The following is a 13,189-nucleotide window of genomic DNA, read 5'->3' as shown; positions in this document are numbered from 1 at the left end:
TATAGGGTGCTACGGTACATAGGCCTGAGTGCAGTACAGTCTGCTGTTCTGTAAGGACCGCTATCGGTCCACAATACATAGGGTTGCCGTGCACTACTGCTGACCGCTGCCCTATACTGCAGCAGTCCTTCATTGGTATAGGGACTGACGTACAGTCTGCTAATCACTAACACACAACCTGCTTGGTCCACAAAAGTTCTTATAAGGACTGGTAACTTGGTATAGGGTGCTACGGTACATAGGCCTGAGTGCGTTACAGTCTGCTGTTCTGTAAGGACCGCTATCGGTCCACAATACATAGGGTTGCCGTGCACTACTGCTGACCGCTGCCCTATACTGCAGCAGTCCTTCATTGGTATAGGGACTGACGTACAGTCTGCTAATCACTAACACACAACCTGCTTGGTCCACAAAAGTTCTTATAAGGACTGGTAACTTGGTATAGGGTGCTACGGTACATAGGCCTGAGTGCGTTACAGTCTGCTGTTCTGTAAGGACCGCTATCGGTCCACAATACATAGGGTTGCCGTGCACTACTGCTGACCGCTGCCCTATACTGCAGCAGTCCTTCAGCGGTATAGGGACTGACGCACAGTCTGCTAAACACTAACACACAACCTGCTTGGTCCACAAAAGTTCTTATAAGGACTGGTAACTTGGTATAGGGTGCTACGGTACATAGGCCTGAGTGCAGTACAGTCTGCTGTTCTGTAAGGACCGCTATCGGTCCACAATACATAGGGTTGCCGTGCACTACTGCTGACCGCTGCCCTATACTGCAGCAGTCCTTCATTGGTATAGGGACTGACGTACAGTCTGCTAATCACTAACACACAACCTGCTTGGTCCACAAAAGTTCTTATAAGGACTGGTAACTTGGTATAGGGTGCTACGGTACATAGGCCTGAGTGCGTTACAGTCTGCTGTTCTGTAAGGACCGCTATCGGTCCACAATACATAGGGTTGCCGTGCACTACTGCTGACCGCTGCCCTATACTGCAGCAGTCCTTCAGCGGTATAGGGACTGACGCACAGTCTGCTAAACACTAACACACAACCTGCTTGGTCCACAAAAGTTCTTATAAGGACTGGTAACTTGGTATAGGGTGCTACGGTACATAGGCCTGAGTGCAGTACAGTCTGCTGTTCTGTAAGGACCGCTATCGGTCCACAATACATAGGGTTGCCGTGCACTACTGCTGACCGCTGCCCTATACTGCAGCAGTCCTTCATTGGTATAGGGACTGACGTACAGTCTGCTAATCACTAACACACAACCTGCTTGGTCCACAAAAGTTCTTATAAGGACTGGTAACTTGGTATAGGGTGCTACGGTACATAGGCCTGAGTGCAGTACAGTCTGCTGTTCTGTAAGGACCGCTATCGGTCCACAATACATAGGGTTGCCGTGCACTACTGCTGACCGCTGCCCTATACTGCAGCAGTCCTTCATTGGTATAGGGACTGACGTACAGTCTGCTAATCACTAACACACAACCTGCTTGGTCCACAAAAGTTTTTATAAGGACTGGTAACTTGGTATAGGGTGCTACGGTACATAGGCCTGAGTGCAGTACAGTCTGCTGTTCTGTAAGGACCGCTATCGGTCCACAATACATAGGGTTGACGTGCACTACTGCTGACCGCTGCCCTATACTGCAGCAGTCCTTCAGCGGTATAGGGACTAAGAGTTTTGTCACAGGGTGATTTAAAAAATGACAGGCAGAGGAAGAGGCAGGCCCTTCCGCAGGGGTGGTAGGGGTAGGGCAGGAGCAACAGCCTTGAGCCAAAGTGGGAAGTTGCAGAAGGTGCGTTCAATTACTTTAAAGGACGCACCAGACTTGGTTGAGTGGCTCACTCAGCCTTATTCTTCTGCACCCTCCTCATCCTCTCGATCTGCACCCTCTTCTTCACTCTCTGCTATGTGCACCCCCAAAGACACTACCACCAACAACACGACCACCACCACCACCACCACATACCTTCCGCTTGAGTGCAAATGGGGGCCTTCATGCTCCAGTGTTTTAATAGGGACCCCCGTATAAAAAGCATGAGGGTCAAGGACCAGTACTGGGTGGCAACGTACTTAGATCCCCGGTACAAACACAAAATGGCGGAAATGTTACCGCCGTCGCAGAGGGCTGTCAGAATGCAGCACTTCCAGGCCTTGCTTCGAGAAATGCTGCATTCTGCTTTTGCGTGCGCTGGCAGAGGAGCAATTCCCACTCCCAGAGAAGGATTTGCGGGTACCAATCCAACAGCGCCTGCAAGAAGAGGCCGGTTTGAAGATGTGTTGGTGACTTCGGATATGAGGTCATTCTTTCAGCCGACCCATCGACAGGTGTCATCCGGATCCAGCATCAGGGAACGCCTAGACCGTCAGGTGTCCGACTACATTGGGTTAACGGCCGATGTGGACGCTCTGAGGAGTGATGAACCCCTAGACTACTGGGTGGGCAGGCTTGACCTCTGGCCAGAGCTTGCCCAATTTGCAATCGAACTGTTGGCTTGCCCCTCATCCAGTGTCCTGTCCGAAAGGACGTTCAGCGCAGCAGGGGGGATTGTGACCGATAAGCGTACTCGCCTAGCTCACGACAGTGTTAACTACCTCACATTTCTAAAAATGAATGAGGCATGGATCTCGGAGGAATTCAACACATGTGATCAGTAGACCATGTATATGTCTATAAACAATTTTTGGAATCAAGCACACAGACCTTCTTAATTCATTTGGCTCACTTCCCTGACCCAAAAAAGCACACCGTACTATATGCCCCTACCCTCCTCTTTGAAGAGGTTGAGCGGTGTCATATTTCTACTGGGGCTGCTTATTATGAGGGGTTCCCACCATCCCTGTGCTGTGCTGACTTCCTCCTGGGTGTTCTTATTATGAGGGGCTCCCACCATCCCTGTGCTGTGCTGACTTCCTCCTGGGGGTTCTTATTATGAGGGGCTCCCACCATCCCTGTGCTGTGCTGACTTCCTCCTGGGGGTTCTTATTATGAGGGGATCACACCATCCCTGTGCTGTGCTGACTTCCTCCTGGGGCTGCTTACGGTGCTGCTGTCAGCGCTGTATGTCACGGAGCTGCTGTCAGCGCTGTATGTCACGGAGCTGCTGTCAGCGCTGTATGTCACGGAGCTGCTGTCAGCGCTGTATGTCACGGAGCTGCTGTCAGCGCTGTATGTCACGGAGCTGCTGTCAGCGCTGTATGTCACGGAGCTGCTGTCAGCGCTGTATGTCACGGAGCTGCTGTCAGCGCTGTATGTCACGGTGCTGCTGTCAGCGCTGTATGTCACGGAGCTGCTGTCAGCGCTGTATGTCACGGAGCTGCTGTCAGTGCTGTATGTCACGGAGCTGCTGTCAGCGCTGTATGTCACGGAGCTGCTGTCAGCGCTGTATGTCACGGAGCTGCTGTCAGCGCTGTATGTCACGGTGCTGCTGTCAGCGCTGTATGTCACGGAGCTGCTGTCAGCGCTGTATGTCACGGAGCTGCTGTCAGCGCTGTATGTCACGGTGCTGCTGTCAGCGCTGTATGTCACGGAGCTGCTGTCAGCGCTGTATGTCACGGAGCTGCTGTCAGTGCTGTATGTCACGGAGCTGCTGTCAGCGCTGTATGTCACGGAGCTGCTGTCAGCGCTGTATGTCACGGAGCTGCTGTCAGCGCTGTATGTCACGGTGCTGCTGTCAGCGCTGTATGTCACGGAGCTGCTGTCAGCGCTGTATGTCACGGAGCTGCTGTCAGCGCTGTATGTCACGGAGCTGCTGTCAGCGCTGTATGTCACGGAGCTGCTGTCAGCGCTGTATGTCACGGAGCTGCTGTCAGCGCTGTATGTCACGGTGCTGATGTCAGTGCTCTGTATTACGGTGCTGCTGTCAGTGCTCTGTATCTCCTGCACCCTCTTGTTTGCCTACCCTGGTCCCTGACCTTCCCTCTCCTCCATTGCCTTCATTAGCTCCATAGTCCTGAATTGTCAGAACAATTTCCCAAATAAAAAAAAAATGCTTGTAGTTATCGATCCCAAATTCACCTCATACATGTATTATGCTATTGTCCAGGTGGTGGGACTACGTGCTACCCCCTAATAATTACCCCGTGGCCGCAAATTCGACCTAAAGGTTTGCGAAATTCGCCTCCCATTGAAGTCAATGGAGCCCGCGGCGAACGGTCGTTTTCGCGAACGTTTGTGCCCGTTCGCGTTTCGCGTTCGCGAAACGTCCCGTCGGAAGTTTGTCCATCACTACTCCTCAGTAAACTTCTCACCATCATGCGAGCGGTGGTTAGTCAGCCAGAACAGCTTACTGAGGAGGAACAGGAAGTGAGAAATTCAGACAAAGAAAACAAAGAAAAAAAACATTTAGAAGGGAAATCGAAGGAAAATGTAAGTGAACCAACAATGCACTAGCTTAAAGGAACCTATGTAGAAAATAAAAAAACGAACCTTTACAACCCCTTTAAGTTAAAAACTGTTTTTTTTTTTTTTGCTAGAAAATTACTTAGAAAAAAAAGTATAATGTTTGGGGGTTCTAACACCCTAGAGAATAAAATGGCGTTTCAGTACTTTCTGTCACACCGTATTTGCGCAGCGGTCTTACAAGCGCACTTTTTTTTTCGGAAAAAAATACACCTTTTTTTTTAATTAAAAAATAAGGCAACTGTAAAGTTGGCCAAATTCTTTTATATCGTGAAAGATAATGTTACGCCAACATGCCCCACTTCAAAATTGCGCCCGCGCGTCGAATGGCGACAAACTTTTACCCTTAAAAAAATCTCCATAGGCGACGTTTAAAAAAATTCTACAGGTTGCATTTTGAGTTACAGGGGAGGGCTAGAATTATTGCTGTCGCTCTCGCGGCAATACCTCACATGTGTGCTTTGAACGGCGTTTTCATATGCGGGCGCTGCTCACATATGCGTTCGCTTCTGCACACGAGCTCGTCGGGACAGGCACGTTTAAAATCTCAATTTTATTTTTCTATTTTACCTTTTATTTTAGATTTTTACACAGTTTAAAAAAAATTCAAAATTTTGTCACTTTTAATCACGTATGCGTTCGCTTCTGCATGCGAGATATTGACAGGACGGGGAGCGTTTCAAATTTTTATTTTATTTTTCTTATTTATTTTACCTTTTATTTTTGATTTTTACGCTGCTTTTAAAAAAAAAAAAAAATGTTGTCACTTTTAATCACGTATGCGTTCGCTTCTGCACGCGAGATCGATGGTAGGGGGGGGGGGGGGGCGTTTAAAATTTTTATTTCATTTTTCTTTTATTTATTTTACCTTCTATTTTAGATTTTTACACAGTTTAAAAAAATAAAAAAATAAAATGTTGTCACTTTTAATCACGTATGCGTTCGCTTCTGCAAGCGAGATCGACAGGAAGGGCGTGCTTAAAATTTTTACTTTATTTTTCTTATTTATTTTACCTTTTTTTTTTTTTTGGATTTTTACACTGCTTTTTAAAAAAAAAAAAAAATATGTTGTCACTTTTAATCACATATGCGTTCGCTTCTGCATGCGAGATCGACGGGGGTTTACAATTTTTATTTTATTTTTCTTATTTATTTTACCTTTTATTTATTTTTACACTGTTTTAAAAAAAAAAAAAAATGTTGTCACTTTTAATGTAAACATCCCTAGTAATAGAAAAAAAGCATGACAGGGCTTCTTAAATATGAGATCAAAAAGACCTCAGATCTCATATTTACACTGAAATGCAATAAAAAAGAAAAAAGAAAAATTGTCATTTAAAAAAAAAAATCAAAAAAAAAAAATGCGAGCTATGGGCGGAAGTGACGTTTTGATGTCGCTTCCGCCCTGCATTGTTATGGAGACGGGTGGGGGGGGGCCATCTTCCCCTCACTCATCTCCATGCCCATAAAGGGCGAAGATCCGATTGCCTCCGGGGGGTGGGGGGGGAGGGCACTCTTCCGCCGCCGATAAAAGTGATCCTGCGGCGAATCCGCCGCAGAGACCACTTTCATCTTAAACCGGACCGCTCACTGAAGAAGAGGATACCGGGGTTATGGCAGCGGCCATAACAATGATACTCCTCTTCAAAGTACCGACGTTTAACGACGGTGGGCGGTCCGGAAGTGGTTAAAAGGAAAAAATCACACAGACCCCACCAAAGGACCCCAAAATGCATAGCGGGCATAGGGTTTGCTATGTATTTTGGGGGACCTTTGGTGGGGGCCTGTGTGATTTTTTTTTTCTAAGCCAGCAGGGAAATATCATTTGCTGCCAATGTAAGCTGGAGAAGCCAGCAGGGAAATATCATTTGCTGCCAATGTAAGCTGAAGAAGCCAGCAGGGAAATATCATTTGCTGCCAATGTAAGCTGAAGAAGCCAGCAGGGAAATATCATTTGCTGCCAATGTAAGCTGAAGAAGCCAGCAGGGAAATATCATTTGCTGCCAATGTAAGCTGGAGAAGCCAGCAGGGAAATATCATTTGCTGCCAATGAAAGCTGGAGAAGCCAGCAGGGAAATATCATTTGCTGCCAATGTAAGCTGGAGAAGCCAGCAGGGAAATATCATTTGCTGCCAATGTAAGCTGGAGAAGCCAGCAGGGAAATATCATTTGCTGCCAATGTAAGCTGGAGAAGCCAGCAGGGAAATATCATTTGCTGCCAATGTAAGCTGGAGAAGCCAGCAGGGAAATATCATTTGCTGCCAATGTAAGCTGGAGAAGCCAGCAGGGAAATATCATTTGCTGCCAATGTAAGCTGAAGAAGCCATCAGGGAAATATCATTTGTATAAAAAGCTTTCCTTTGTAACTTTTAGTGCTGCTGCAGCACATCATACAGGAAGAATGACCAAAATAAAATACCCCCCACTTGGACCCTTTGAGTCTGGTATGGATTTTAAGGGGGTACGCTATGCAAAAAAAAAAAAAAGAATGTGCAAGGATTCCTAGAAAATCAGAGGCCTAGGGCATGGTATATATTTTAGGCATGGGGTCCCCCTAAATCCCTTAATCTGAGCATGCAGCCTGGGTGGGTAGAAAAAGGTGTGGGCAAGTATATGGCCCCTTACCCTCCTGAACCATACCAAGCCTCATGCCCCCAACATGCCAGCAAGGGACCCCAGCAAAGCACCTTGTTCTAAAGTTAATGTGGACAAGGGCCCCTACCCCACAGCCCTGGCCCAGTGATCGTGGGGGGTCTACAGTTTGGGGTCTTATCAGAATATGAAAGCTCTCTTTAGGAATAAGGGGCCCCTAGATAACCCCCCCCCCCCTCCCATGGTAATGTGTAGGGGTTTATAGAATGCTTACAAAATGTCATTTATAAATAAAGACACCCAAATATTTGACAAATCCTGTTTCTTCGTGAATTCTGACCATGTTTTGCCCAATTCAATGATTTTCTATGATCGTCAGCTCCATCTAGTGGCCGTAATGCTGTATTTTTCCTGAAATATGTCAATCGTGGAAAATACTGGATTACGGCCACTAGATGGAGCTGACAATCATAGGAAATCACTGTATTAAGCAAAATATGGTCAGAGTTTTGCGAGGGCTGGGTGAACGCTTGTGATTTTCATCCAACACATTTTTAATAAACGGACCCCGTAGTTTTCCCCCAATGCCCAGTTATGTGCAGAGCTGAGCTGTGGCACGTCCCGCACTTACAGGGAAGAAGTAATAGCAGCGCAGTGACAGGTCCTCTTATGACATATCACTGACTCCTGTTTTCGTCCTGCAGATTATAAAGGACCTGACGCTGCTGGGTCTACAGGCCGCCCTGCTGTTCATTGACTCCGTGCTGCTCCTGTCCTGGGTGTTGTCTGACCCCGTCCTTTGTGCCCAGAATGTCAGCGCCAGCATCAAGGTGAGAATCCCATTTTGTAGTGTTACAGCCTGAATTTATTGTGATTTTTTACCCCTTTACTTGCATAATATACCAGACTTGCTCTCTAAGTGGAAGCAGCGGTCTCTCTGCAGAGGTCTGACATGCTTCCTGATGAGTCAAAGCCAGAGCCCCCTGATGGAACCAAAGGCATTAGTATGTAGAGCTCTCGATTTGACAGAACTGTTTATAGGAACCATGACCAAATACTCCAACGCAGGACCAATACACGGTCCCAGGAAACCCCCAGCAGAGAACCCCCGAAAATTGACATTCAATGGCCTGACACATCTGAGCCCGAAACGCGTTCACCCCACACACCAAAGGTTTTTCTAAGGTCAAGTAGGACACTATCTGCATGGAGTTTGTATGTTCTATCTGGCAGCAATTTAACAACATACTAGAAGGGGAATTGGTCAAGTGGGTGGAGGGGACATTAGAGTGTTAGCTTCTTTGGTGGACAGGGACTGGTGGAAATGGCTCCATGTGATCTGTAAATATACAGTATGTCAGTGATTCTTAAAAAACTGGAAATAAATACTGGAAATAAAGAGCTCTATAGTACATTGTGTATCATTTATATTATATTTTTATTTAATATATTTATTATAAATAATTTTCTGTATGTTATTGATAAGTTATTTTATTCATATTTAATATAATTATAGTCATTTATACTTCAAAATAATTAATATTTTTTTTAGATTTAGTTTTAATATATTTCTAATAATATAGAATTCTATATGTAGCACCCTCTACCTTAGGTAACGAAACGTCCCACACTCCGCTTGAGTGCTTTCGTCATATACCGCTTCCTCCCAGTCTGAATATAGATATCAGATATTCCAACCTCTAACAACCACAAAACAAGGCAATACTTGTTTGGTTGCTGAACATGAACTGTTTATTGAAAACTCTGGACAATCCCCCCCCCCCCCCCCACCCACCTTTGCATTCCAGGTGGGGTAGACTGTCCAGTCAGCAGTGAGAGCTGTTGCCCCCCCACCAATCTCACAGCTAATCTACATACACATCCCATAATATCCAAGGCAGACGGACACAATAGAACACTGGAATACAGCCACACCCCAAACAACCCAGCAAAGAGTACACAACAAAATACCAACCACCCCAAGCTGGCAGAGACCATCATGGCCTCCTTAACCGCTTGTCCACCGCCTCACGCCGATATACGTCGGCAGAAGGGCTCGTACAGGCAAACAAATGTACCTGTACGTTGCCCCCTTAAGAGGCGTTCAGCGGGCGTGAGCGCGCCCGCAGCAAGCTCCATGAGTCGGGTCGCAGGTGCTTTCGTCATATACCGCTTCCTCCCAGTCTGAATATAGATATCAGATATTCCAACCTCTAACAACCACAAAACAAGGCAATACTCGTTTGGTTGCTGAACATGAACTGTTTATTGAAAACTCTGGACAATTCCCCTCCCCCCCCCACCCACCTTTGCATTCCAGGTGGGGTAGACTGTCCAATCAGGAGTGAGAGCTGTTGCCCCCACCAATCTCACAGCTAATCTACATACACATCCCATAATATCCAGGGCAGACAGACACAATAGAACACTGGAATACAGCCACACCCCAAACAACCCAGCAAAGAGTACACCACAGAATACCAACCACCCCAAGCTGGCAGAGACCATCATGGCCTCCTTAACCGCTTGTCCACCGCCTCACGCCGATATACGTCGGCAGAAGGGCTCGTACAGGCAAACAAACGTACCTGTACGTTGCCCCCTTAAGAGGCGGTCAGCGGGCGTGAGCGCGCCCCCGCAGCAAGCTCCATGAGTCGGGTCGCAGGTCCCGCAATCACCTCGCGGAGAGGAAGAACGGGGAGATGCTAATGTAAACAAGCATCTCCCCGTTCTGCCTAGTGACAGTGTCGCTGATCTCTGCTCCCTGTGATCGGGAGCGGTGATCAGTGATGTGTCACACGTAGCCACGCCCCCCCCCCACAGTTAGAAACACTCCCCAGGACACACTTAACCATTACCCTGCCCCCTAGAAATTAACCCCTTCATTGCCAGTGTCATTTACACAGGAATCAGTGCATTTGTATAGCACTGATCGCTGTATAAATGACAATGGTCACAAAAAATGTGTCAAAAATGTCCGATGCGTCCGCCATAATGTCGCAGTCACAATAAAAACCGCTGATCGCCGCCATTACTAGTAAAAAATAAAATAATGAATTAACTACTTGACCACTGGGCACTTAAACCCCTTTCCTAACCAGACCAATTAACAGCTATCGGTGCTCTCACATTTTGAATGACAATTACTCGGTCATGCAACACTGGACCTATATTAAATTTTTGTCCTTTTTTTCACACAAATAGAGCTTTTATTTTGGTGGTATTTAATCACCGCTCGTTTTTTTTTATTTTTTGCACTATAAAAGAAAAAAGACTGAAAATTCTGTAAAAAAATACATTTTTTTTCTTAGTTTCTGTTATAAAATTTAGCAAATTAGTAATTTATACCACTACATATCTTTGGTAAAAAATAAGTACAAATTGGTGGATATAATTTGGTCTTCGTGAAAGTTATAGAGGCCACAAGCTATGGCGCCAATATCTGAAAATGTATCTGATGTACTGAAGGCCTATCTCATTTCTTGAGACCCTAACATGCCAGAAAAGTACAAATACCCCCCAAATGACCCCTTTTTGGAAAGAAGACATTCCAAGGTATTTAGTAACAGGCATGATGAGGTTTTTGAAGTTGTAATTTTTTCCCACAATTCTTTGCAAAATCATGTTTTTTTTTTCCTTGTTTTTTTTCACAAAATTGTCATATTATCAGGTTATTTCTCAAACACAGCATATGCATAGCACAAATTACACCCCAAAACACATTCTGCTGTTACCCCCGAGTATGGAGATACCACATGTGTGAGACTTTTACACAGTGTGGCCACATATAGAGGCCCAACATGCAAGGAGCACCTTCAGGCGTTCTGGAGCACCCAGGCCAATTCTGACATTTCTCTCCAACATGTAAAAATCATCATTTATTTGCTAGAAAATTACATAGAACACCAAAACATTATATATGTTTTTTTAGCAAAAACCCTAGAGAATACAATGGTGGTCATTGCAACTTTTTATCTCGCACGGTATTTACACAGCAATTTTTCAAACGCATTTTTTGGGGAAAAAAAACTGTTTTTTGCTTCAAAAAAAAAAAAACAGTAAAGTTAGCCCAATATTTTTGCATAATGTGAAAGATGAAGTTACTCAGAGCAAATAGATACCTAACATGTCACCCTTCAAAATTGCACACGCTCGTGAAATGGCGCCAAATTTCGCTACTTAAAAATCCCCATTGGCGACGTTTTACATTTTTTTACTGGTTACATGTTTTGAGTTACAGAGGAGGTCTAGGGCCAAAATGATTGCTCTCGCTCTCGTTCGCAGTGATGCCTCACATGTGTGGTTTGAACACCGTTTTCATATGTGGGCGGGACTTAAATATGCGTGCGCTTCTACATGCAAGCACATGGGGACAGGGGCGATTTAAAAAAAAAAAAAAATTTATTGTTCATTTTACTTTATTTTAGTTTGACACTTTTTCCCCAAAAATTAATTTTTTGATCACTTTTATTCCTATTACAAGGAATGTAAACATCCCTTGTAATAGGAATATGGCATAACAGGTCCTCTTTACAGTGAGATATGGGGAGGTCAATAAGACCCCACATCTCACCTCTAAGCTGGGAAGCCTGAAATAAAAAAAAAAAAAAAAAAAACTATCCTGGCTTTGATCGTATTGGTGAGTCGGTAGAAGCACCGGAGGGTGGTGGTGGGGGGGGGGGGGGGCGACACACGTCCCCTCTCGCCTCCCGTAAGAACAATCAAGCAGCGGAACAGCCGCTATGATCATTCTTATGGTGTAGGGAATCGCCGGATGAAAAAGCTAATATCTGAATGATGCCTGTAGCTGCACCTATAATTCAGATATCCTCGCACAAAGTCAAGGACGTCATATGGAAGTGGTTAAAATGCATTTTTTTTAACACAAAGTTGTCAATTTATACAATATTTATAACACATAGCATGTACATACACCCCAAAATAGATTCTCCCATTCCTCCTGAGTACAGTGATATCACATGTGTGAGACTTCCACAGCCTGGCCACATACAGAGGCCAAGTACAGCCAAGCATGGCCGAGCATGGCTGGGTATGGCTGAGTATGGCTGGGTACAGCTGAGCATGGCTGGGTATCGCCAAGTATGGCTGGGTATTCTGAGTAATGCAGAGTATGGCTGGGTATTGCAGAGTATGGCTGGGTATCAGCGAGTATTGCAGAGTATGGCTGGGTATCAGCGAGTATTGCAGAGTATGGCTGGGTATCAGCGAGTATTGCAGAGTATGGCTGGGTATCAGCGAGTATTGCAGAGTATGGCTGGGTATTGCAGAGTATGGCTGGGTATTGCAGAGTATGGCTGGGTATGGCAGAGTATGGCTGGGTATCAGCGAGTATTGCAGAGTATGGCTGGGTATCAGCGAGTATTGCAGAGTATGGCTGGGTATTGCAGAGTATGGCTGGGTATTGCAGAGTATGGCTGGGTATGGCAGAGTATGGCTGGGTATCGGCGAGTATGGCAGAGTATGGCTGGGTATTGCAGAGTATGGCTGAGTATGGCAGAGTATGGCTGGGTATGGCAGAGTATGGCTGGGTATTGCAGGGTATGTGATGGAAATTGCAGAGTATGGCTGGATATGGCAGAGTATGGCTGGGTATGGCTGGGTATTGCAGGGTATGTGCTGGGTATTGCAGAGTATGGCTGGGTATGAGCGAGTATTGCAGAGTATGGCTGGGTATGGCAGAGTATGGCTGGGTATTGCAGGGTATGTGCTGGATATTGCGGAGTATGGCTGGGTATGGCAGAGTATGGCTGGGTATGGCAGGGTATGGCTGGGTTTTGCAGGGTATTTGCTGGATATTGCAGAGTATGGCTGGGTATCAGCGAGTATTGCAGAGTATGGCTGGGTATTGCAGAGTATGGCTGGGTATCAGCGAGTATTGCAGAGTATGGCTGGGTATCAGCGAGTACAGGCATACCCCACTTTTAAGTACACAATGGGGTTTATTTACTAAAGCTAGAAAGTGAAAAATCAGGCTCACTTCTGCATAGAAACCAATAAGCTTTTAACCCCCAGCTTGTTCAATTAAGCTTTGGTAATAAAACCTGGAAGCTCATTGGTTTCTATGCAGAAGGGAGCCTAATTTTGCACTTTCTAGCTTTAGTAAATAAACCCCATTGTGTACTTAAAAGTGGGGTATGCCTGTATTGCAGAGTATGGCTGGG

At 45.7% G+C, this 13,189-nt stretch overlaps 1 protein-coding gene across 1 annotated transcript in view; it reads left to right on the top strand.

Annotated features, from left to right (window-relative positions):
• The window catches only part of GPR156 (G protein-coupled receptor 156), a 68,951-nt gene that overhangs the window by 34,113 nt on the left and 21,649 nt on the right, over nt 1-13,189 (top strand). Inside the window, exon 6 of the mRNA XM_077479596.1 lies at nt 7,712-7,837. Within this exon, the coding sequence (XP_077335722.1) occupies nt 7,712-7,837 (126 nt within the window). The remainder of the gene's footprint in view (nt 1-7,711; nt 7,838-13,189) is intronic.

This window comes from Lithobates pipiens, unplaced genomic scaffold (genome assembly GCF_037356315.1).
Source record: "Lithobates pipiens isolate NorthernLeopardFrog02 unplaced genomic scaffold, aLitPip1_a1.2 Scaffold_16, whole genome shotgun sequence".
Classification (NCBI taxonomy): domain Eukaryota; kingdom Metazoa; phylum Chordata; class Amphibia; order Anura; family Ranidae; genus Lithobates; species Lithobates pipiens.
The sequence above is the reverse complement of the archived record's forward strand: the minus strand, read 5'-3'. Positions and strand labels throughout refer to the sequence as shown.